General features: G+C 42.7%; 1 protein-coding gene across 2 annotated transcripts in view; it reads left to right on the forward strand.

Annotated features, from left to right (window-relative positions):
- SAMSN1 (SAM domain, SH3 domain and nuclear localization signals 1) overlaps positions 1-26,141 on the forward strand; it is a 185,762-nt gene that overhangs the window by 81,243 nt on the left and 78,378 nt on the right. For both annotated transcript variants that reach the window (XM_077480065.1, XM_077480066.1), the window contains 3 exons: positions 293-364; positions 4,897-5,002; positions 7,641-8,002. In XM_077480065.1, coding sequence (XP_077336191.1) covers positions 293-364; positions 4,897-5,002; positions 7,641-8,002 — 540 coding nt within the window. The remainder of the gene's footprint in view (positions 1-292; positions 365-4,896; positions 5,003-7,640; positions 8,003-26,141) is intronic.

A 26,141-nucleotide genomic window follows, 5' to 3' on the forward strand; every position in this document is an offset into this window, starting at 1 on the left:
AGATGTACTATTGTTATTATTATGGACTTTAATAGTGAAGTTGATGTTGATGTTGAATGTTCAAGTTGGACTATTATATTGGTTTCTCTAGATGTCTTCATTTTTTTATTTGATAGCATCTTCATTCTATGATAAAAATCACTTCATGGAATTGTTTTAAAATTACGGTTTTCCAGTGGTAAATGGTCCATATTATCTTATAGCATGTTATATTATCATCCACACATTTTTCCTACAATGATCACCATATGCTTGCTTATTAAATTATACATGATTTTGCTGTTTACTCTAGATCCCTCCGTATGAGTCCTGGAACCCAGCACATAACCAGTGTTCAAATTCTAATGGATGCACTAATGAGATGGTGAGCACACTTGGAAGGCCTATGATTGCTGCACTGGTATCACAAATGTAAAAGTAGAAATTAATAATTGTTCTCTTGAATAGCCGTAAACATGTGTGAGTCTATGTTGAAATCCTATAAATAATTACTAACTGTACAAAATAAAATTAGGTAAATTGCATGAATGCGGCCATTTAACCATATAATTACTTGATAAATTGATCAATTTAATCCTAAAATTGATAGGTTTATATGCTGGTAAATATGATTGTAGGACAGGTTCAGAAAACATGCGCTATTCTTAGTATATAGCCAGGTGATAGGAATCATACAGATATTCATAGGCATAAGAGGGTGTTGCCCAATCTGACCACCAAGTAGATCTACAGTATCTCACAAAAGTGAGTACACCCCTAACATTTTTGTAAATATTTTATTCTATCTTTTCATGTGACAACACTGAAGAAATTACACTTTGCTACAATGTAAAGTAGTGAGTGTACAGCTTGTATAAGGGCCGGTTCACACAGCGAGGCGATGCGAGGCGACACGACTTGCCTCGCCTCGCTCCCGCAAGTCGCCCCCCTTCTGTACAATGGAACCGTTCTGAGAGGAGCGACTCGAGTCGCTCCGACTCAGAAAAAAGGTTCCTGTACTACTTCTGGGCGACTTCGGGGGCGACTTGCATTGACTTCTATACAGAAGTCCTCTGCAAGTCGCCGCTGAGGTCCCCGCAGGTCGCGGCGAGGCAAGTCGGAGACGCCTCGCCGCGCCTCGCTGTGTGAACCGGCCCTAACAGTGTAAATTTGCTGTCCCCTCAAAATAACTCAACACACAGCCATTAATGTCTAAACCGCTGGCAACAAAAGTGAGTACACCCCAAGGGAAAATGTCCAAACTAGGCCCAAAGTGTCAATATTTTGTGTGGCCACCATTATTTTCCAGCACTGCCTTAACCCTCTTGGGCATGGATGTCACCAGAGCTTCACAGGTTGCCACTGGAGTCCTCTTCCACTCCTCCATGACGACATCACAGAGCTGGTGCATGTTTAGAGACTCTTCGACCTTCCGTTTGAGGATGCCCCACAGATGCTCAATAGGGTTTAGGTCTAGAGACATGCTTGGCCAGTCCACCACCTTTACCCTCAGCTTCTTTAGCAAGGCCATGGTCATCTTGGAGTTGTGTTTATGGTCGTTATCATGTTGGAATACTGCCCTGCAGCCCAGTCTCCAGAGGGAGGGGATCATGCTCTGGTTCAGTATTTCACAGTACATGTTGGCATTCATGGTTCCCTCAATGAACTGTAGATCTCCAGTGCTGGCAGCATTCTTGCAGCCCCAGATCATGACACTTCCACCATCATGCTTGACTGTAGGCAAGACACACTTGTCTTTGTACTCCTTACCTGGTTGCCGCCACACACGCCTGACACCATCTGATAAAATACATTTATACATTTACCTTGGTCTCATCAGACCACAGGGCATAGTTCCAAAAATCTATCCTTAGTCTGCTTGTCTTCAGCAAATGGTTTACGGGCTTTCTTGTGCATCATCTTTAGAAGATGCTTCCTTCTGGGACGACAGCCATGCAGGCCAATTTGATGCAATGTGTGGCGTATGGTCTGAGCACTGACAGGCCGACCCCACCACCCCTTCAACCTCTGCAGAAATGCTGGCAGGATTCATACATTTATTTCCCAAAGACAACCTCTGGATACGACGCTGAGCACATGCACTCAACTTCTTTGGTCAACCATAGCGAGGCCTGTTCTGAGTGGAACCTGTCCTGTTAAACCACTGTATGGTCTTGGCTACAGTGCTGCAGCTCAGTTTCAGGGTCTTGGAAATCTTCTTTTAGCCTAGGCCATCTTTACGTAGAGCAGTGTTTCTCAAATCCAGTCCTCAGGCCCCCCCAACAGGTCATGTTTTCAGGTTTTCCATTATTTTTCACAGGTGATTTGATCAGTTTCACTGCCTTAGCAATTACCACAGCCGTTTCATCTGAGGGAAATCCTGAAAACATGACCTGTTGGGGGGGCCTGAGGACTAGATTTGAGAAACACTGACGTAGAGCAACAATTCTGTTTTTTCAACATGAGGTGCCATGTTGAACTTCTAGTGACCAGTATGAGAGAGCGATAACACCAAATTTAACACACCTTCTCCCCATTCACACATGAGACCCTGTAACACTAATGAGTCATATGACGCCGGGGTGGGAAAATGCGGATGAAAACCATCCTTGTCCTGTTTGTGAGATTTTCCTTCACTCCCTGTCCCATAGCCAAACAGGAAGTGAGAGGAAATCCCTGATAATTTAGGGAATTCCTTGGGGACCCCCAGATCACCAGAACTAGTGTCCCCATTAATAGATTTCCATTCTATTACTTTTCTGGGGACAAACCAAAATATGGGATTTTCTTTTACTTTCAATGATAATGGTAAAGAGGACAAATAGAGAGGGTGAATCTCCCTAACAGGCGCACAGACAGCAATAGTACAGACAGCAATAGAAACCTGACAAATGTTCTAATTCATCTCTCCCCTATCCAAATGCAAAAAAAAAAAGTTTTGCCTTTAGTTATACTTTCATTTGTGTCTTTTATATCTGTATAGATTTAAACCCGATTCATGAAAGTTGATCTGGACACATATATCTGTAGTGTTTTATTATCTCTCTCCAAAGCACTAAGTCCCATGTGTTTCTGCTGCTCCGTTCTTCTGTTATCAGCATGATAGCTTCTGACAAGTTCTCAGTGACCGAGATAAAACCAGACTAAAATTTGTGTCGTGTGAGGTTATAAATAGATTAGCAGAGAGCTTGTCTTGTCACAGCACAGCTCTGCATATTCCTTCCTTCCTGGGAGTGTGTGCATTTCCTCCAATCAGCAGTCTTGGCTGTATGCCAAGAATCCACTCCCAGTGCTGAAAAAGAAGAGAACATATCTAACACGATGTGCACTTTATAAAGAATATAGCAAGTTGAAGACAGCAGATAAACAAGTAAAACTTATGTAGGGAGATATGATTCACCCCTGTGTATCATCTGAGGCTGTTCACTACACTGGGTATATGTGAGAGTTCACATCCACTTTAATATTTATCAGGCATTAGATATACCATGAGAAATGCTACTTAAAGAGGAACTGCAGTCTGCTCACATAATTTGTAATGTAAACATCTTTGTCATTCTGAAGCTTCCCTTCAACCACTTTGCATATTATTTTATATATACTGTGATTCTGTACTTGCCAAATATGCTGCATAAATCTCCCTCCACTGAGTCTGGCTGCAACCATTTTAACTGTGGGCAGCTGAAGCTGTTGCCTGTTCACTTCCTGGATTTACACAGACACACAGAGATACACCTCCAGCTCTGCAGCTCTCATTGGTCCCCGTATGACTCACCCCTCCCTTCCTGGCAAACTCTCACCAGGGTGAGAGAGAGAGCTGTGCATGATGCCATACACCTAGGCTAATGACCAAATAAGAAACAGGAAGTGGGCTGATGTACTGGCAGAAAAAAAAATGTTTTACTATTCAACGTTAAAACAAGAAGGGCAGAAGATTTAATACATGGAAAGTTGAAAGAAATGACTGAAGGTCCACTTTAAGCATTTGTTAAAAAATGAGTGCATGAGAACCCACAGCAAATAGTAATCATGATGTTCAGCCTCAGGTAACTGAATAGAATGAAGCTGTGTTGTATACATATTAAAGCTGAATTCCGGGAATTACCTGTATTGCATACTTACCCTGGTCCAGCTTGGCACAGTATAAGAATGTATGTTATATCAGATGAGCTTCTACGAAAGCTGGAAATTGCTGTAGTAGTTGGTGCTACTACAGTGATAGCCACAATCTCCTGAGTTATAGTCAGTTTCTGTGCATGTAGTATCACCTCTGCATACTGATCACAGGCGTTGTTGGCTTGGCTTTGTCACCATTCATAGAATATCTTGGTTTTTGTTCAATAAATATAAAGCATTTTCTAAACAGAAGAAGTGGAAATAAATGAGCCCCCTGTAAAGCAAGCAAGTAATACTATTTTGTCCAGATTGGCTACATTACTAAACGCCTCTGTAGTAAAAAGAAAAATTTGCTAAAAAAACTTCAACATTTGACACTTCCCAGGAGTCAGAAGTTGGCGCCCCCCACTGTGCTCTGTGGTTCCTTCCACCAACCCCTACATCACTATAGTACACAGGGGTCAGCAGAAGAAACCATGAAGTACAACAGGGGACCAGGCATCCAACACACAGGGAAGTTTGCTTAGGACCATTTAGCAAGGTTCTCTTCAATTCAGAGGAGTTAGACAGGTAAGTATAAATTGCATGCTTTACATGCTGCTTTTTTATCTATTTAATTTTTAAAAATCAACAAGGACACTTTAACATTTAACAATTTATCAGCTCAGGTCTGTGTAGTTTATGCCTTTGCATGTAGCTTCCAGGGTCATTGAGCCTTCTATATATTTTATTATGATACTCAGTTTGTTACAGGTTTTATCATCAGAAAGCTTATCTCAGTCTGGTTTATTTTTTTATCAGGAACTGGATGACAATAAATCAGAATCAATGGGAACATTAAAAAGATTGCAAAAAATGGTCAGAACAAAGAAGACCAATGACGATGTTAGACATTCTTTGTTGCAGTGTAAGTATCTGAAAAGTCTCTGAAGCAAAAGGACATCTGGGTTAAAGTTTATTTCTGGGCAAAACAGAAAAACAAACATAATCAGTGCATCCAATACATGCATATTTTCATATGTTTGCTCATTAACCACTTTAACCCTGGAAGGTTTTACCTACTTCCTGACCAGGCCATTTTTTGCGATACGGCGCTGCGTCGCGTTAACTGACAATTGTGTGGTTGTGCTGCGCTGTACCAACATTTTTTAGCCACCAATAGAGCTTTATTTTGGTGCTATTTGATCACCTCTGTGGTTTTTATTTTTTGCGCTATAACCTAAAAAAGGGCAGCAATTTTGAACAAAAAACAATATTCCTTACTTTCTGGTATTATTATATTATACCAGTGGCGGCTGGTGCTCAGAATTTTTTTGGGGGGAAAAGATGCAGATGTAACTGCCACTGTTACTTCAGCTAACATAGGTTTCCCTCACACAGCTGCACTGTTGCAGTAACTGGATGATGTGCGATGGAGCTACCGGGCCATGTGATCTCTGTGACCAATCATGGTGATCACATGTCAATTCATGTACTCAATGAAGGGATTTCATTCATAGTCATTCATTGTGTACTATTGTGATGATCTCTGTGATTGGTCACAGTGATCACATGATCTAATACACACTGTGTACCATGTGATAGTTGTGACAAATCACAGCTATCACAACAATACATACTGGCAATGAATGGATGCCATTAAAAAAAAAGATTGCTGATACAGTGATCATGACTGTTATAAGCAACCATAATGTAAAAATAGAATCCTGATCACCTAGTGCAGGCCTTAAAGTGGTTGTAAAGTCTAAACATTGTTTATCTTAATACATTCCTTGCATTAAGGTAAAAATGTTTAGGTGTCAGCACCCACCCCCCTTTTACTTACCTAAGTCCTTATTCCATCCAGCGGCGTGCATGTCTGCAGATCTTTTCTCCCTTCACTTCCAGGTCTCACTGGCTTTTGATGGGGCACCGGGAGCCATTGGCTCTCAGTGCTGTCAATTAAAGCCAGTGATGAGGAAGCGGGGCCGGGGGCCGAGTCCCTCTGTCTGTGTCAATAACGCAGCAGAGGGACTTGGGTGCGAGCATGCACAAGCTAAGCCGCTTCCCATGGGGGGCACTGGCCAGAAAGGGGGGGGCAGGAGTACCAATGGGGGACCCAAAAAGAGGAAGTAAAGTACCTTTACATTCCCTTTAATAGTGTATAGAGGCCACTACAGAGGCAGGATGGAGATGAGATGTACAGGAGAAGAAAGGGGTGTATGGGTTAAAAAAGTTCCCACATTAAAATGTATTTAAACCTCCATCTTGAATCTGTTGCTGAATAGGATCTCTTCATTCTTGAAATTCCGCTTCATTCACTTCCTATGTTGTGAATGGAAAGATTCTTGTTTGTAATCCCCATGTCAGATTGGCCATAACAGTAATTACAAGGCTCAGAGCTTGGCTCTCATTGGCTCTGTGCATTTTGCCGGTGACAGCAAAATCACAGGCATTTTGCACACATGTGTTGGAGCGGACAGGAGCTTTAAGCTGCACAGCACTTTCAGAAATGGATACCTGACACAGGTGAGGAGCAGCTTGTTGTATACTTGGATTTTGCACACTATTTCAAAACATTCTGTGGTAGTACAGCGGGTAATAAGCATATTTTTATGGTGCCCTTACTCACAAAGTCTGTGCCCAGATAAGATTAGCTTCTTCCCTAACATGGCAAAAGGCCTTCTGGTACAAGGCGTCATACCTTCCTGTGCCTGACCATAATTTTTGGCCATTACTATAATGGGCTGCCTCACTGGCCAGTAGGAATGAGTGTATTTAGTGCATTTTACTGGGCAATCCTGCACAGAAGGGGCACACCCATGATGAAGACAAAGGACCCCATGTCTTCATTGAGACATCACCTCTTCCATATAGTGCTACTGTGCATTTAATATGCCCAGTGCACCAGCCCCGTACAAGCTGGCCTATAGTTTTGGGGCTCTGATTTAAAGAGGAAGTAAACCCTAATGAGTTTACTTCCTCTTTTTTTCCCTGCAAAGGTAAAGCATAATGGACTACTATGCATCGCATAGTAGCCCATTATGTGTCACTTACCTGACACAGGAGCCAGCGAAGTCGCCGCTGTCCCCTGTAGTCCGCCGCATCCATCTTGCTGGTGGCGTCTCGCAGCTCCGCCGCTGTCATTCGGCGAAGCCGCGATGACGTCACTCCCGCGCATGAGCACGGGAGTCGACAAATGCGGCAGCTCCATTCTTGGAACTGCCGCGCTCAGTGCGCCTGCGCGCCGCTGTCTACGGCGCATGCGCCGTAGACAGCGGTGCCCGTTTTCGGGCAAATATCTCCTAAACCATATAGGTTTAGGAGATATTGCTTGGACCTACAGGTAAGCCTTAATCTAGGCTTACCTGTAGGTCAAAGTGGTTTGTAAGGGTTTACAACCACTTTAAGGGAGGAGTGGTACTGTATTGTATTATGAAGTACTTGGGTGAGCTATTTAAAAAGCGCACCCATTCATTCAAGACCAAGGAAAACAGAAAAACTAATCAGCTACTGTTATGATTGTAGATAAAAGAGTACTGATCAATACAAAATTTAATTTTAAGCTCCCACCCAAGACATTGAAGAGGAAGAAGAAGAAACATTAGTGACGTGTATGAAATTGGGTAAATCTCAGGAGAAAAAGACCACCAAGGACATTGGCAGGAAAAGACAAGAAGCAGAACGTTCTGTGGAGGTGAACTGTGCTTCCTTGGACAGATCTGGAAACCTAAAACGGAATACTTCACGAGGCATGGTCACATGTCAGGATAACCCCACCCAGTTCATGACAAACTGGAAAGCCTTTCCTGACAGTTTTGACCCATTCTCAGTATCACAGATGGAAGGATGGGAACACTGTGCATGCTGCAACCATTACTCCCAGCTCCCACCTTCCTTCACCGACATGGCCCTCCCGTATGCTTGGGTAAGGTTTTTTGACTTGTTATAAATGTATTCTTTTTTTTATCTTCTGAATGTGTGTGATTATATGTCAGCATTACATTATATATCCCTGTATGTTGTGGTCATTCAGGTGCTTATCTAATAGTTTTTTGAAACTACTGATGCTCCCCGCTGAGACCACCGCCTGTGGAAGGGAATCCAGATCCTTGCATCCTCTTACATTAAAAAACCCTCTACGTAGTTTAAGGTTAAACCTCTTTTCTTCTCATTTTAATGAGTGGCCATGTGTCTTGTTAAACTCCCTTCCGCAAAAAAGTTTTATCCCTATTGTGGGGTCACCAGTACAGTATTTATAAATTGAAATCATATACCCTCTCAAGCGTCTCTTCTCCAGAGAGAATACGTTCAGTACTTTCCTCATAATTAACATCTTCCAGACCCATTATCAGCTTTGTTGCCCTTCTTTGTACTCACTCCATTTCCAGTACATCCTTCGTGAGGACTGGTGCCCAGAACTGGACAGCATACTCTAGGTGCGGCCGGACCAGAGTCTTGTAGAGCAGGAGAATTATTGTTTTATCTCTGGAGTTGATGCCCTTTTTAATGCATGCCAATATTCTGTTTTCTTTGTTAGCAGCAGCTTGGCATTGCATGCCATTGCTGAGCTTATCATCTACTGGGACCCCTAGGTCCTTTTCCATCCTAGATTCCCCCAGAGGTTCTCCCCCAGTGTGTAGATTGCATTCATATTTTTTCCGCCGGTGGGTGTGGAGAGGCGGCTCGTGTACATCTTGCAGCATGTATGCATTCCTTGATCATCTGATCGAGGGCGAATACTGCTGTGCAAAACGTAAGCACATTGTTTCCCTGGAAGCCCAGGTTCTGAATCTGTGGAAACAACTGTCAGCACTGAGAAGACCCTCCACACTAAAGGAGACCCAGAAACGTACACGGCAGCTGCCGTGAGGGGCCAGCACAGAGGTGGGTGGATACAAAGAGGTGCAGGCACTAGCAAAGAGTAGATGGGTGACAGTCAGGAAGGGTAGAGGGGCAAGTGCCAGGGAGGCTGATCCAGGGCTGGATCATCCTAATAAGTACACTCCATTGAGTGACATTGGTGATTTCAGTCAGGGACCAGCACTGCTGGAGCTGAGGGATTCTCCTAGCTGCCAGGGGAAGAACTCCTCCAGTGAGCATTGGGGGTGAGCGAAGGGAAAGGAAAGACAGATTCTGGTGGTAGGGGACTCAATTCTTAGAAGGACAGAGAGGGCAATCTGTAACAAAGACCTGAAGCGCCAAACTGTATGTTGTCTACCGGACGCTTGGGTTCAGCACATCACGGATCTGGTGGACAGATTACTGGGAGGGGCTGGGGAAGACCCAGCTGTCATGGTGCACGTTGGCACCAATGACATAGTCAGAGGCAGATGGAGTGTCCTAAAGAATGATTTTAGGGATTTGGGAGCTAAATTGAGGAAAATGACCTCCAAGGTAGTATTCTCAGGAATACTACTGGTACATCGAGCCACACCAGAAAGGCAGAGGGAGATTAGGGAAGTAAACAAGTGGCTGAAGAGCTGGTGTAGTAAGGAGGGGTTCGGGTTCCTGGAGGACTTTTCAGTCGATAACCGGTACTATAGAAGGGACGGACTGCACCTAAATGAGGAGGGTGCCGATCAGCTGGGAATAAGGATGGCCAAAAAGTTAGAGGGGTTTTTAAACTAGGCGATGGGGGGGGGGGGGTCCAGAGATAGAGATAGTCAGTGTGGAACATATTCCAGAGGGTAATATTAGGGGCATTAGTGGTAGGGTAACCAAAGCACATAAACCCAAGGTAAGTATAGTAGCAAGTCCTGGTTGCAATCTCGGAACACCCAAGAGGATAGTATGTGACCGGTCAAAATATATTAATGCATTAAAATGTTTGTTCACCAATGCCAGAAGTCTGCCAAGCAAAATAGGTGAGTTGTAAGCTCTGGTGCATCAGGAGAGCTATGATGTAATCGGTATTGCTGAAACTTGGCTTCATTCCTCACATGACTATTAATATTCCTGGCTATGCACTCTTTCGGAAAGACAGAGTAAAAAGGAAAGGTGGAGGGGTCTGTCTGTATGTGAGAAGTGATCTCAAAGCGAGTGTGAAAGAGGACCTGGTGGATGGAGAGTGTGATGAGTCTGAAGCATTATGGGTGGAACTGCATACAGATGTGCATAGTTCAAAGTTAATCATTGGAGTTTGTTATAGATCACCCAATGTTAATGAGGAGGTGGAGACTCAGCTTCTTGCACAGATAGAAAGGGCTGCAAGGGCTGGGACAGTGATAATAAGGGGGATTTTAACTACTTAAAAATTGACTGGGGTAATGGCACTGCTGGGACAGTTAAAGGTCAAAAATGTATAAACCTATTACAGGACAATTTTATGGTCCAGTTTATTGAGGCACTAACTAGGAATGATGCTCTGTTGGACCTGGTAATCTCAAACCATGCAGAGCATATTACTAATGTTCAGATAAAGGAACACCTGGGTAGCAGTGACCATAACATGATTTCATTTGATGTTAGCTGTAAGCAAAAGTAAAAGCAAAAAATCACATACCGGAAAGATAAAAACACTTAATTTCAAGAGAGCAAATTTTCCAAGGATGAGGGCTGCTCTCCAGGACTTAGACTGGGAGAGAATATTGGCATCAATGGGCACAGAACAGAAATGGAAATTCTTCAAAAAGACTGTTTGTGATCTCACTGCAAAGTATATTCCCATGGGCAGTAAGTTTAAAAGTATAAAAATAAAACCTAATGTGGCTCACGGCCAAAGTTAAAAAAAAGCTATAAACCATAAGAAAAGAGCTTTAAAAAAAATATAAAAATGAAGGAACATTAGTGTCATTTAAATGTTACAAAGAACTTAACAGAATATGAAATCAAGAATGCAAAAATTAAAAAAAAAGACAGATCGCAAAAGATAGTAGAACAAACCCCAAAAAATTCTTCAAGTATATTAATAGTAAAAAGGTCAAGTCTGAGCATGTAGGCCCTTTACAAAATAATCTGGAGTGGGTGACTGGGGACAAAGAGAGGGCTAATTTATTAAATACTTTCTTCAGCTCTGTGTATACAGTGCCTTGCGAAAGTATTCGGCCCCCTTGAACTTTTCAACCTTTTGCCACATTTCAGGCTTCAAACATAAAGATATAAAATTTTAATTTTTTTGTAAAGAATCACCAACAAGTGGGACACAATTGTGAAGTGGAACGAAATCTATTGGATAATTTAAACTTTTTTAGCAAATAAAAAACTGAAAAGTGGTGCGTGCAAAATTATTCGGCCCCTTTACTTTCAGTGCAGCAAACTCACTCCAGAAGTTCAGCGAGGATCTCTGAATGATCCAATGTTGTCCTAAATGACTGATGGTGATAAATAGAATCCACCTGTGTGTAATCAAGTCTCTGTATAAATGCACCTGCTCTGTGATAATCTCAGGGTTCTGTTGAAAGCGCAGAGAGCATCATGAAGACCAAGGAACACACCAGGCAGGTCCGTAATACTGTTGTGGAGAAGTTTAAAGCCGGATTTGGATACAAAAAGATTTCCCAAGCTTTAAACATTCCAAGGAGCACTGTGCAGGCGATCATTTTGAAATGGAAGGAGTATCAGACCACTGCAAATCTACCAAGACCTGGCCGTCCCTCTAAACTTTCAGCTCAGACAAGGAGAAGACTGATCAGAGATGCAGCCAAGAGGTCTAAAGTTTGCCACAAGCCACCTGGGAGACACACCAAACATGTGGAAGAAGGTGCTCTGGTCAGATGAAACCAAAATCAAACTTTTTGCCCACAATGGAAAACGATATGTTTGGCGTAAAAGCAACACAGCTCATCACCCTCAACATACCATCCCCACTGTCAAACATGGTGGTGGCAGCATCATGGTTTGGGCCTGCTTTTCTTCAGCAGGGACAGGGAAGATGGTTAAAATTGAGGGGAAGATGGATGCAGCCAAATACAGGACCATTCTGGATGAACACCTGTTGGAGTCTGCAAAAGACCTGAAACTGGGACGGAGATTTATCTTCCAACAAGACAATGATCCCAAACATACAGCAAAATCTACAAAGGAATGGTTCACAAATAAACGTATCCAGGTGTTAGAATGGCCAAGTCAAAGTCCAGACCTGAATCCAATCGAGAATCTGTGGAAAGAGCTGAAAACTGCTGTTCACAAACGCTCTCCATCCAACCTCCCTGAGCTCGAGCTGTTTTGCAAGGAAGAATGGGCAAGAATTTCAGTCTCTCGATGTGCAAATCTGATAGAGACATACCCCAATCCGACTTGCAGCTGTAATCGCAGCAAAAGGTGGCTCTACAAAGTATTAACGCAAGGGGGCCGAATAATTTTGCACGCCCCACTTTTCATTTTTTTATTAGTTAAAAAAGTTTCAAAAATCTAATAGATTTCGTTCCACTTCACAATTGTGTCCCACTTGTTGGTGATTCTTCACAAAAAATAAAAAATTTATATCTTTATGTTTGAAGCCTGAAATGTGGCAAAAGGTTGAAAAGTTCAAGGGGGCCGAATACTTTCGCAAGGCACTGTACAAAGGAGCATGGGGAAGCTCATGTCCATAATGGGGGTGGTAGTGACACAGCCCCAAATCGACAATGGATCAAAAGGGATATGGTCCAGAAATATTTGGACAGAATAAAGGTGGATAAAGCACCTGACCTGATGGCATCCACCCACTGATCCTAAAAGAATTGAGCTCTGTCATTTCAAAGCCATTATATCTAATTTTTAGGGACTCATTAATGACAGGAATAGTACCACTGGATTGGCGCAGGGCCAATGTGGTGCCTATATTTAAAAAGAAAACAAAGTCTTTACCAAGTAACTATAGGCCTGTTAGTTTAACTTTTATAGTTGGGAAGATACTGGAGAGATTAATAAAAGACCACATAGATGAGTTCTTGCAGGAAAAAATTTTAAGCAACAGACAGCATGGATTCATGAAAGACAGAAGTTGTCAGACAACCCTGATTTCCTTTTATGAGGAGGTAAGTAAAACCTTGGACAGTGTGGTGGCGGCGGACGTGGTATACTTGGATTTTGCAAAAGCGTTCGATACAGTTCCGTACACGGCTCATGTGTAAGGTAAAGTCTAGCGGTTTGGAAATATCAGTTTGTAAATGGATAGAAAACTGTCTAAAAGACAGAATTCAGAGAAGCGTGGTTGATTCTTACTCTGAATGGTCTAAGGTGGTGTACCCCAAGGTTCAGTGTTGGGACCCTTACTTTTTAATATCTTTATAAATGATATTGGGACTGGGATCAAAAGTAACATTTCCGTCTTTGCAGATGACACCAAACCATGCAGTGGAATAACGTCCTTAAAAGATGTCTCCAATTTACAAGCCGACCTCAATGCTCTGTCTAATTGGGCGACTATGTGGCAGATGAGGTTTAATGTTGAGAAATGTAAAGTTATGCACTTGGGGGCTAAGAATATGCATGTATCATACAATTTAGGGGGAGTATACTTGGGGGGATCCATAGTGGAGAAGGATCTGGGGGTTTTGGTAGATCATAAGCTCAATAATAGCACGCAATGCCAAGCTGCGGTTTCCAAAGCGAACAAAGTCCTTTCTTGTATTAAGAGAGGTATGGACTGCAGAGAGAGAGATATCATTTTGCCCCTGTTCAAATCATTAGTAAGACCTCACCTGGAATATGCAGTTCAGTTTTGGGCACCAGTTCTCAAAAAGGATATTGGGGAACTGGAGAAAGTTCAGAGAAGGGCAACCAAACTGATAAGAGGCATGAAGGAGGAAAGATTAGAGGAACTGAATTTATTCACTCTTGATAAGAGGAGATCAAGGGGGGATATGATCAACATGTACAAATACATAAGGGGTCCATATAGTGAACTTGGTGTTGAGTTATTCACTTTACAGTCAACAAAGAGGACTGTAGACTCTTTACGTCTAGAGGAAAAGAGATTTCATCTCCAAATACCGAAAGGTTTCTTCACAGTAAGAGCTGTGAAATGTGGAATAGACTCCCTGCAGAGGTGGTTCTGGCCAGCTCAGTAGATTGCTTTAAGAAAGGCCTGGATTATTTCCTAACTGTACAGAATATAACTGGGTACTAACATTTCTAGGTAAAGTTGATCCGGGGAAAATCCGATTGCCTCTTGGGGGATCAGGAAGGAATTTTTCCCCTGCTTTAGCAAATTAGATCATGCTCTGCTGTTTTTTTTTTTTTTTGCCTTCCTCTGAATCAACTGTGGGTATAGAATTGGGTATATGGGATTGTATGATATTATTATTATTTTATTTTTATTTTTTGTGATTGAACTAGATGGACTTGTGTCTTTTTTCAACCTGACTAACTATGTAACTTTGTATGTAACTATCTCCCCCCCCCACTGTAATATCCACATCATCTCCCCCACTGTAATATCCACATCTCCCCTACTGTTATATCCACATCTCCCCCCACTGTAATGTCCACATCTCCCCCCACTGTAATATCCACGTCTCTCCCACTGTAATATCCACGTCATCTCCCCCCACTGTAATATCCACGTCACCTCCCCCTACTGTAATAGCCATGTCATCTCCCCCACTGTAATATCCATGTCATCTCCCCCACTGTAATGTCCACATCTCCCCTCACTGTAATATCCACATTTCCCCTCACTGTAATAACCATGTCATCTCCCCCACTGTAATATCCACATCGTCTCCCCCACTGTAATATCCACGTCGTCTCCCCCACTGTAATATCCAGTCGTCTCCCCCACTGTAATATCCACATAGTCTTCCCCACTGTAATATCCACATAGTCTCCCCCACTGTAATATCCACGTCGTCTCACCCACTGTAATATCCACGTTATCTCCCCCACTGTAACATCCACGTCTCCCCCACTGTAATATCCACATATCCCCCCTGTAATATCCACATATCCCCCCTGTAATATCCACATCTCCCCCACTGTAATATCCCTGTCTCCCCCGGCTGTAATATCCACATCATCTCCCCCACTGTAATATCCACATATCCCCCCTGTAATATCCACATATCCCCCCTGTAATATCCACATATCCCCCCTGTAATATCCACATCTCCCCCAATGTAATATCCCTGTCTCCCCCCACTGTAATATCCACATCTCCCCCACTGTAATATCCATGTCATCTCCCCACATCATAATATGCACATCTCCCCCACTGTAATATAGACATCTCCCCACATCTCCCCCACTGTAATATGCACTTCTCCCTATGTCTGACTATGCTTGCTTATCACTAGCAGGCAGATCCAGGAACAGATGAGGCGGGCAGTGATGATGATGTCAGTGCGCCGCTCACCTAGGCCGCCGCCGGGTGTACCAAGATGGCCGTGGCTCTGGAGCTAGGCCGAAGCCGCTGGCCTTTCCTATGGGCTCAATCCACGGATCGCGTGGTATGCCAATTGAGAGGCGAGAGCCAGATGTAGCCATCAAAAGAGCCACATCTGGCTCGCGAGCCATAGGTTCCCGACCCTGATCTAGATGGCAACTCACCTCCTCATAGAAGGTTAATAGATTGGTTTGGCAAGAACGATTCTTCATGAATCCATGCTGATTACTGCTAATGATACCTTTCTGATTACTAAAATCTAGTCCCTTATCATCCCCTCCAAGAGCTAGCATACTATTGATGTTAGGCTAACTGGCCTGTAATTCCCAGGGATGTATTTGGGCACTTTTTAAATATTGGTGCTTCATTGGCTTTTCTGCAATCAGCTGGTACCATTCCAGTCAGTAGACTGTCAGTAAAAATTAGGAACAATGGTCCGGTAATTACTTCACTGAGTTCCCTAAGTACCCTTGGATGCAAGCCATCTGGTCCTGGTGACTTATTACTGTTAAGTTCCCCAAGTCTAATTTTAATTCTGTCCTCTGTTAACCATGGAGGTGCTTCCTGTGATGTATCATGAGAATAAACACTGCAGTTTTGGTTACTGAAGCCCCCTCCCTCGTGAAGTACCATTGATTGTACGTTGAATGGAATATAGAGACTGGGTTTTTAACCTTTATGACAACAATACAACTTTTTAAATCCATACATAAAATGCCTCTTGGTTTGAGAACATTAAAGTGTTACTAAAGTAAAAAAAAAATTTTTTTTATTAAAAATAACAAACATGTTATACTTACCTGCTCTGTGCAGTGGTATTGCACAGAGTGGCCCTGATCCGTCTCTTCTGGGGTCCCTGATGGTGGTCTTGGCTCCTCCTCTTCTCCTTGTGAACTAGGAATGTGCAACTTTTTTTGCGTTCCTAGTTCTCAGACCATATGTCAATCCAAAAAATTGGGTTATTTTCAAGTTTGAGTTGTATTAAACCCTCAGCGCTTTTTAACTTAACACATTGAGCATAATAACTTGACAGGAACTTCACCCAAAAGGATAAGTTTCACCCGATTGCATCCGGCCCCCCGGCCTGAGCATTTCTGATATCTTCAGATTCGGTACTTTTACTCCACATGTTACCCCTTTTCCTTGTAAAGATACTCTGAGGGGCAAAGGTCTAATTCCAGCCTTTTAGAACTATATGACTGGTGCAGATTCCCATATAAAATTGCCCTATATGGGTAAATGGGAAGTAGACTGTGAATCCCAATTCACAGTGGAGGAATGGGACGAATATTTGACCAACCTCCGTAAATGTACTAGGTCCCTCAAGGTCAGAGAAACTGTGAAGTTGCTTACAAGGTCGCATTTACCCCCTGTAAAACCTCATGCTATAGTTCCCGTTGTACCACTTACTTGTTTTTGGGGTTTTGCCTCCCCTGGTTCTCTTACTCATCTTTTTTTCGGTCCTGTGAGAAGCTAGATCCAGTTTGAAAAAAATGGATGAGTTTTCCTCAGTGAGAGTGGGCAGACATAATAGGCAAACAATGGACAATTGCCTACTCTTTGCTCCCATTTCAGATATACCTCACTTCACAGAAAGACTCATCCATACAATTTGTGTAGCTATTCATTGGGTCGTGGCACTCATTAGAAGACCCTTGATATCCCTATCTCACAGATTAAAGCCAATACAGATTCTATAATGCTTATGGAGAGAATCTTTCATATTCTACACACTTCAATGTCATGTTTTGATAACAAATGGGAACCTGGGTTTGAGCATAGATGCTTTTTTCTTTGAGGAGGTAATCTCCTTTATCAACCATCTATTATCTATCATGTTGAGCTTCCAGACAGGCATAAAATCAGATTATATATTAATGACACCTTATATGTTGGCATGTATATTTTGTTTAAGATGTTCTCCAGTAGGTTAGATTCATGTATAGTGCTTCCAATTTTGGACCTGTATGTTTTAATGGTTTCATCAATTATGTTGTATTTTTCATGCTTCACCCTGTTAACGCTCTCATTCTGGCACTATTGCTAACTTTTGTTAGTGAAGTTAGTAGAAGTTTATACACAAGAAAAAAAATATAGTAATTTGTAAATATCTACCTCTGACATAGTGACATAGCCAGGGCTCAAGTCCTGTGGGAACGCATGGGAACGGAGTTCCTGTACTTTTTTCACAACAGGAACTCAGTTCCCATTAGCAGCTGTGTCCTGCAAGACTTCGAAGTATGCGAGCTGTGTGGCAGGTGCTACACCAGCAGCTTCCGACACAGCTCGCAATAGTAAGTGCCGCACACCTGACCATTCAGGCATTGCCAGTAGGGGGCCCCATGACAGCTTCCGCTTCGATCTACCTGTCAATCACAGCTAGATGATGGGTAGATAAGGTCTAGGTCTAACTGACAGGTAGATCAGCTATTCTGCTCAAAGGACATGCAGGGAGAGAGGTGAGCTGAGGGAGGAACATCAGTTTGGGGTGGTAAGCTGAGCACAATACCTGGCAAAGTTTAATGCTAGGATGGAAGTTTATGTGGAAATATGCAGCGAGTGTGTGTTGGAGCCCTGCAGAGTTTGCAGCCCCCCAAGCTAACATACATCTCCTAAGCAGGAACACATCACTATCTCCCTAAGCATTCTGTCCAGATAATGTGCAGTTAATGTATGACTTTTCTGTTTAACCCTGTGTTATCCAAACTCTGTTCAATGAAAAGTGTAAACTCACCACATAAACACTCTATATACAAAATAAAATTCCCCAATAAAGATCAGAACATGATGTTCACATTTGGATGGAAGCACAATTGAATGAATGCTGATTATTTAGAGAATTACCATATTTATGTTTATTGAGGAATGTTTTTCTTTTATGTACTAACAGTTAAGCTTCATACACTCAATACGAAAATTGGATGAAAAATACCACTTTTGAAGCGTTCGTGCATATGAGCGTATCATTTTTTATTTTTTTTTGGTGGGGGATTGGATCTTGGGTGGGAGTTCCCACACTTTTTTCCCCAGGACTTGACCCCTGGACATAGCCAGTCACTATTATAGGTTCAGCAGAAGGAACCACAAAGCACAGCAAGGAACCAGAAGTTCGACAATACCGGAAGTATCAGTTTTTAAAGAAAGTATAACTAAAGGAAACATTTCTTTTTTAGTTTTGGACAGAGTGGAGATGGATTTGAACCATTGTCATTTTTTATTGCTTCCTGTGCCCCTTTAGGGAGATTCACCCTCTCTATTTATCCTGTTTACCATTATCATTGAAAGTGAAAGTAAAAAAATCCCAAATTTGTCTGTCTCCAGAAAAGTAACAGAGAGGAAATCTTCCAAAGGGGGCTCTAGTTCTGGTGACCTGGGTTCCCCAAGGAATTTCAGGGATTTCCTTTCACTTCCTGTTTGGCTATGAGACAGGAAGTGAAGGAAAATCTACGCAATGGGACACAGATGGCAAAAACAAATCTGTTAGGGGTTATAACTTTCCCTTATTCTATCCAAAATTGAAAAAAAAAGAAAAAATCCCCATAGTTCTACTTTAAGGCAATGTTTGATAGCAGGTGTCAGAAGTAGGCATTTGTCATCTTCGCATCTTGGATTGTCACTTTGTTTTTAGTGAAAAAGACACCTTAAGAAAAAAAAGAAAGCAATGGTAATTCAAGATACGTGTTTACTCACAATATCGCTTCATATATATATATATATATATATATATATATATATATATATATATATATATATACATATATACATATACATACATACTTGCACACTGTATATATAGTATATACTGTCTTCTTCATCTAGAAGGGGGGATAAAAGCTAAGTGGTTAGAAGATTCGGAGGTAGGAAGTACTTAATATAAATATAAAGTAATATAACGTTTGAAAAGTATTAATATTGGTGTGGTCGTGTGCTGGCTGTCTTAGGTAATCTCACACATCTCGATCAGTCTTCAGTGCAGGAAAACATGAATATTCAGCTTCTTTGCAGACAGAAATGACTGTAACCTAGTGAGATCTTGCCGCACATGATAATTCTATTTCCTGAGAAGAAACGATAAGAATTCTGTGACAGGAAATGTCGTACAGCTGCTTAGAAACACCAAACCTTTACAAATGTTTTCCATGTAGTCAGCTGTTCCTATAACTAGTTAAACGATACAATAGACTGGAATGATGTGACATACCTGTAGTTGTATATTTGCGCACTGTCATGGAAAAGTAGAAACAACAATACCACTGAAACATAATTTCTGTCTAGGTTTTGAGATGGTGCCTGCTTTTAATATGAACCTGTCATTACTTGTAGATGTAATTATTTCACGCAGAATGCTGGGATAGTAAAGCTCCATACACACAGGCCAAAAAATGACCGGCTCAGCAGGAACGGGCCCACTTTTTAGGTCTGTGTGTACTGCTGTCCGTTCAACAGAATCCGGTCCAATGATCAGCTTCTGTGGAACAGTCATACTAGAATACCAGCATTCAATCAGCACTTGCAGCCAATCTGTCAGGTTTTTGTTTGTTTTTTCATTAAAAATTATAGTTGATTACACAGTTTGTTTTATTTCATTTAACAGGTGGGCTGAACAAACATATTCCTGCATCCACACAAGCAAGATGGATGCAGGAATCCTCCCAGCTGTGCTATTGTATTCTGACAGTGCGGACTCTTCCGCTGACAGAATACACTTGTAAAGGGGGGGGGGGGGGTAGGGTGATAAGGTGGTCATTATGTCCTCCATGTTTCCTTCCTCGTTGGGCACCAGAAAAGGGTCGCATGAGAGGCCTATTCAGGGGTGGGTTCTTCTGGGCTATGCTAGGCACCTTGGTTAGGGTCACTGCCTTACACACAGTGTACCTTTACTCTGAACAGACAGATGAACTCCATTAAACTCCCTCAATGTGCTTTAGGCCCCTTTCACACTGTTGGACCATTCAGGTCCACCTGTCAGTTTTGACGGCGGACCTGAACGCGTGCTCCATGCTGGTCTATGGAGCGACGGCAATGTCAGCAGTGACGTGTATGCTGACATCCGACCCGGTCCAATCCGATCGGGTGACATCTGATAAAAATCTGCTGTCCCTTTTCATCCGATCTCTCCATAGAAACCAGCGGCACTCGACAAGCCCCTCCCCACTCATTGAGCAGAGAGGAACCTGTCATCCGCCGGCTCAACGGAAATCAATGGAGAGATCTCCCGCTGAGCCAGCAGACTCCATGGCAATGGAACCGCCTCATGGGAATGAGGCCTTATACTAATACGGTTACTTGTGCAGGAGGGACAAGCAGAGCCATTGTCCTCCCCACCTGTCCAACGTATCACCACTACCTCACTTCCAGTAACGTTATGGGGTCCCAACATGCACCTAGCATGGACTCCATGTGTGCTCTTCATCTAACTCTTTCATACCTGTGTACAGGATGTATCATTATCCTTATACCCAATTTGCTTAGTGACCTGAGCTGTAGACTATTTATTACAGTGACTTGATTTACACGCCTTGAGTAACTTCAGACCAGATAGAGGAGGTTTCAAATGCATACTTGAATAAATTAACATGATGACATATACAGACAACTGTCCAAAATAAAGTCATTTGCCTAACATTCTGAGTCCTTAACTCAGGATTGTGGCTGCCCCAGCATACCTGCATATGAAAGAGTCCATCTTTGGTAGAGTCCATGGGTGGCGTGTTCAGGGGGGACTGCAAGCCCCAGCAATCCTCCTGGGTAGTGGGAACTCCGACTTTAACACATCACTGGGCATCCAACTCTGGTTGGGGCAGGGAATGTGTCTTGCCAGAGCGAACCACCTGGAACCGAACCAGCAGAACAGCAACAAGAACTCCCTCAGCATCCCCCTCAGAGTCTGGGCCTCCGTCCCTTTTATAGGACATATGACCGGGGGGTCAAACCCAGGAAAACCCACCAAGAAAAAGCTGGGAAACACAATTAACCCACAACTTCTCAGCAGGGGCAGCATTATCTACTATCTGCCTACACACTGATTGGCACTGCAGCCAATTGACTGCTGATTAAAGGAGGTTTTCCAACAAGACTGTAGGATAGAAGCCAATCTAATGATCGTCTTCTGTTGCACTGGAAGGGCTACACACAGTTCAGAGTTTGACCGATCCCAGCTGAACCGGCCAATTTTCGATTAGTCTGTACCCAGCTTAAAGATCACCATACACTATACAATATGCTTGTACAATCTTCTTTAGATCTACCATCAATTACATCTTGCCTGATTTTATACAATTTGAATGAATTTGTTAGGTTTGTCCTTCTATTACCCAGTTTTGGTTAATCTAAAGGAGACTGTAAAAGCATGCTTTAAAGTAGACCTAAAACCAATCCCCTAAATCTCCTATAAGCCTTAGGCCGCGTACACACGCGCGGACTGTTGGCCCAACTTTGTCCGTCCAACAGTTTGAGCGAACAGTCCGCTCAAACTTAGCATGGACGGACATGGCCACACACGACGGACGAACAGTTTGCTGAAACCGTGCGCGATGACGTGAACGGCACGTACGACGGGACGAAAAATACGACGTCCTATACACTGCAATGCAACCTTCCGACGTGGAAATCCTTTCTGAGCATGCGCGAGACTTAGTTGGCCGAACAAGCCTACACACGAGCGAACAGTCCGCTGAAACCTTGTTTCAGCGGACAGTTTTTCGGAATTTCCGTAAGACCTTGTTCGGCCAACTGTCCGCTGAAACTGTCCGCTGAAGCCCCACACACGAGCGGACTGTCCGCCCAAACACTGTTCAGCGGACAAGGTTGGGCGAACAGTCCGCGCGTGTGTACGCGGCCTTATGTTAAAATCAAAATACCCCCCCCCCCCCACACCTCCAAAAAATGCTAGATTACAGAATTGTTTGCAGATGAGACAAGCAAGTCTTCCGCTTTCTCCTGACAGTTATTTCAATTTTCTTTGTACACTGTACGGCACATGCTCTATACAAGCCTTTCTCAACCTTTTCAACATAAAGGAACCCTTGAAAACACTTCTAAAAATGACTATATCTTAAACTTATGATACATTAGTGTGATGGTCAGTGGGAAGAATACCCCTTACACTTCTGATCATTGCAAAGAATTACTCCCTTACAGATATCTAAAGAGACCAATGGCGTCAATGGGAACTTATCTGAGAGGCAGAAATTGCTCATCTCTCAAGGAACCCTTAGCAATCTCTGGATGGAACCCTACGGTTCCACGGATCCCTGGTTGAGAAACCCTGCTCTATACAATGTGTACACCACCAGCTCATTTGCATAGCTCCCAACTGTCTCTGATTTGGACCAAAATCCCTCTGTCCCTCTTTCCTCCTCATTTGTTCTTCATTTTGGTCTGATCTATACAGTTGTATAGAAAAAGCACTATTTATCTGTCAAAAAGTGTTTTAGTGCTAAACCTTTCATCCAATCTCTAAATTGTAGCATTTCAAAGGCCAATATAAAGGAATAGTAGTGGTAAAAAAGCACTTCTGGGTGTAGCCAATAATTTTTTGTACAGTTCTCCTTTAGGCTGGGTTCACACTGCTGCGGGGGGAGATCCGGATGTGATTCGCACCGCAAATCACATCCGATCTCCGTAGCGATGCGAGTTCAGCCATACAGATAGTATGGCTGAATTCGCATCGCTCCCGCAGCAAACTCGCACGGGACCCTTTTTTTGGTCCGCAACAGAATCGGATCGCATGGGGGTTCACACCATGCGATCCGATTCCTGTGCGAGTCGGCAGATCGCACTGCGATATGCGGACGGATCTGGGGGTGTCATTAACATATCATTGACACTCCCAGCCGTCCGCATAGGGCAGTGTGAACTGCCGGCGGGAGTAATGCGATGCAGTTCACACTGCCCTATGCGGACGGCTGGGAGTGTCAATGATATGTTAATGACACCCCCAGATCCGTCCGCATATCGCAGTGCGATCTGTCGACTCGCACAGGAATCGGATCGCATGGTGTGAACCCCCATGCGATCCGATTCTGTTGCGGACCAAAAAAAGGGTCCCGTGCGAGTTTGCTGCGGGAGCGATGCGAATTCAGCCATACTATCTGTATGGCTGAACTCGCATCGCTGCGGAGATCGGATGTGATTTGCGGTGCGAATCACATCCGGATCTCCCCCCGCAGCAGTGTGAACCCAGCCTTAAGGGTAATGTGGCAGGGGGTGTGTCCTATGCCTACATACGTTTGGTAATAGGTGTCCCTCAATTCCATCTCAGAAAGTTGGGAAGTATGCATTTGTCATTTGCTGAGAATGGAGTCATAGTTGATTTAAAGCTGAACTCCAGTAATTAGATAAAATCTACCACCTTTAGCTGCAAGTGTTAAATGTTTATTTAGTCTGGTGGGTGCAGGTTTAACCAGTTCCCGACCAGCCGTCACAGTTATACTGCAGCATGATGACTCCCCTGCGTGAGCCGTTGTAGCTGTAAGTCAAATCTTTAGGACGCTTTAGCAGGCGTGCCCGCAGCATGTCCCCAGAGCCAATGCGCTTGCCCGGCGGGTACCCGCTCGTGACAGAGTGAGACCTGGGATCTGTGTGTATAAACACACAAATTCTGGTTCTCTCAGGGAAGAGGAGACAGATTATGTACTACTAAGTATGAACACCGATCGGTCTCCTCCCCTAGTCAGTCCCACCCCCCACAATTAACCCCTTCCCTGCCAGTAACATTTATACAGTAATCAGTGGCTATTTTTTAGCTCTGATGGTTGTATAAATGTCAGTGGTCCCAAAAGTGTCAAAAGTGTCCGATCTGTCCGCCACAATCATGATAAAAATTGCAGATCACCACCATTACTAGAAAAAAAATTATAATAATAAAAAAATTGCCATAAATCTATTCCCTATTTTGCAGACGCTATAACATTTGCACAAACCAATCAATATATATAATATAAACGCTTATTGCCTTTTTTTTTAACCAAAAATATATAGAAGAATACATATTGGCCTAAACTGATGAAGACATTTTTTTTTTTATTTGGTAATATTTATTATAGCAAAAAGCACAAAATATTGTGTTTTTTTAAAAATAGTGGCATTTTTTTTATAGCACAAAAAATTTAAACTGCAGATGTGATCAAATGCAACCAAAAGAAAGCTCTATTTGTGGGAAAAAAAAGGACGTCAATTTTGTTTGGGTTCAACATCGCACGACCGCGCAATTGTCAGTTAAAGCGACGCAGTGCCGTATCACAAAAAATGGCCTGATCAGGAAGGGGGTAAATTCTTCCAGGGCTGAAGTGGTTAAGGTGTAGTACTTACCTTACCCCTGGCTCTGGCATGCTTCTCCCATCTTCCATCAACAAAAATGTTCAACCCTTCAATTTTTTTGCGCACTTTGGTCAAAACCAATTGTTGAATCCCCTTTAGCTCTTTGAACAGACGTTCTGTACAAAATAATTTTATAATATAAAACTCTACAGATGAAAGGCAAACAGAAAATAAACAATTCTGCTTCAGTTACACCATAACATAACGAGATGTAAATAATATTTGCTGCCACAATGGATTGTAGGATTTATGTGAATTCTCTGTAGCTATTGATAGCTGTAGGCTGCTGTAGACAAGGCCAGGAGGCAATGGGCACAAGCTGAACTTTTCCAGCCTGGTATAATTCATTATTTAAAGGTTGTTACCAGAAAAAGCAAAAGCAGTATAAAACATTATTTACAAACTTGATTATTTCACTTCCAAGGCTCGCTATATTAAAATTGTCAGAAAGGAGGCGTTATGCTTTAAATCATTCGCAGGGCGATCACGAGAAGTTAACTTGATAACTGTATCCAGTAATGGTTTCTGCTTCGCTGCTAATTTGTGGCATAATATTTCAGAAAGGAACACAGCGTAAAACATTCATTTATTATAGGAGTGTTTGTTATTTATAAAGAATATGGAAATTTCCCGCTACCTGCTTCAGGCTCCATTGGATAGATTGATGCGGCCCTTTGCAACGGGATGAGTGATTTCAGACACGTGTGGGTTGGGAATTTCTCTATTTTAGATGAACTGCTGATGTAGAAAGAAAATGTATGAATTCTCCCCGGAGTTCTGCTATTTTATTTTTTTTCTCTTACTGGATTAGCACTAGCTAAAATGTTTCTGGTTTTATTTGAAGAAGTTTCATTTTAATAAGATACGGAAAATGAAACATCTGACCGAATCTGAACCCTTCTTTTTTTTTTATTTAAAGGAGAACTTTTTTTAATGTATTTGTTTAAAGTGTTACTAAACCCAGCCAGGGCCCTGCAGTCACTATATCTGGTCTCCCACAATACACAGAACATGGACGTGCAATTATTTTAGTAAATATAAACTGCTAAATACCTTTTCTCATCAGCAGTATTTAGCAGTCTTGTGACTTCTATCGATGTCTGACCAAGCACTGGTTAAAGCTTGCAGGAGGAGTTTTCATTCACCTCTGGCTGTCCTATGACGCTGCATGACCCCTGACCCTCTGTCTGGACAGTGCTGATTGGCCCTTTGCTGATCACATGCACCCTCCCAAGAAAAGAAAAAAAAACTCTCTAGAAATACACACCAAACTGAGCATGTGCAGAGTGCCTCCAAGGCTCTGCACTATCAGCAGCAGAATTGGGGAGAGTAAAAGAAGGTGAGGATCAGAGAAGACAGTCTTTTTACATAATGTGGAAGATTAACTTTAACCCCCATATTATTGGCATTAAAGTGTTACTAAACCCAGCCAGGGCCC

Source organism: Lithobates pipiens, unplaced genomic scaffold (genome assembly GCF_037356315.1).
Source record: "Lithobates pipiens isolate NorthernLeopardFrog02 unplaced genomic scaffold, aLitPip1_a1.2 Scaffold_16, whole genome shotgun sequence".
In the NCBI taxonomy this organism is placed as follows: domain Eukaryota; kingdom Metazoa; phylum Chordata; class Amphibia; order Anura; family Ranidae; genus Lithobates; species Lithobates pipiens.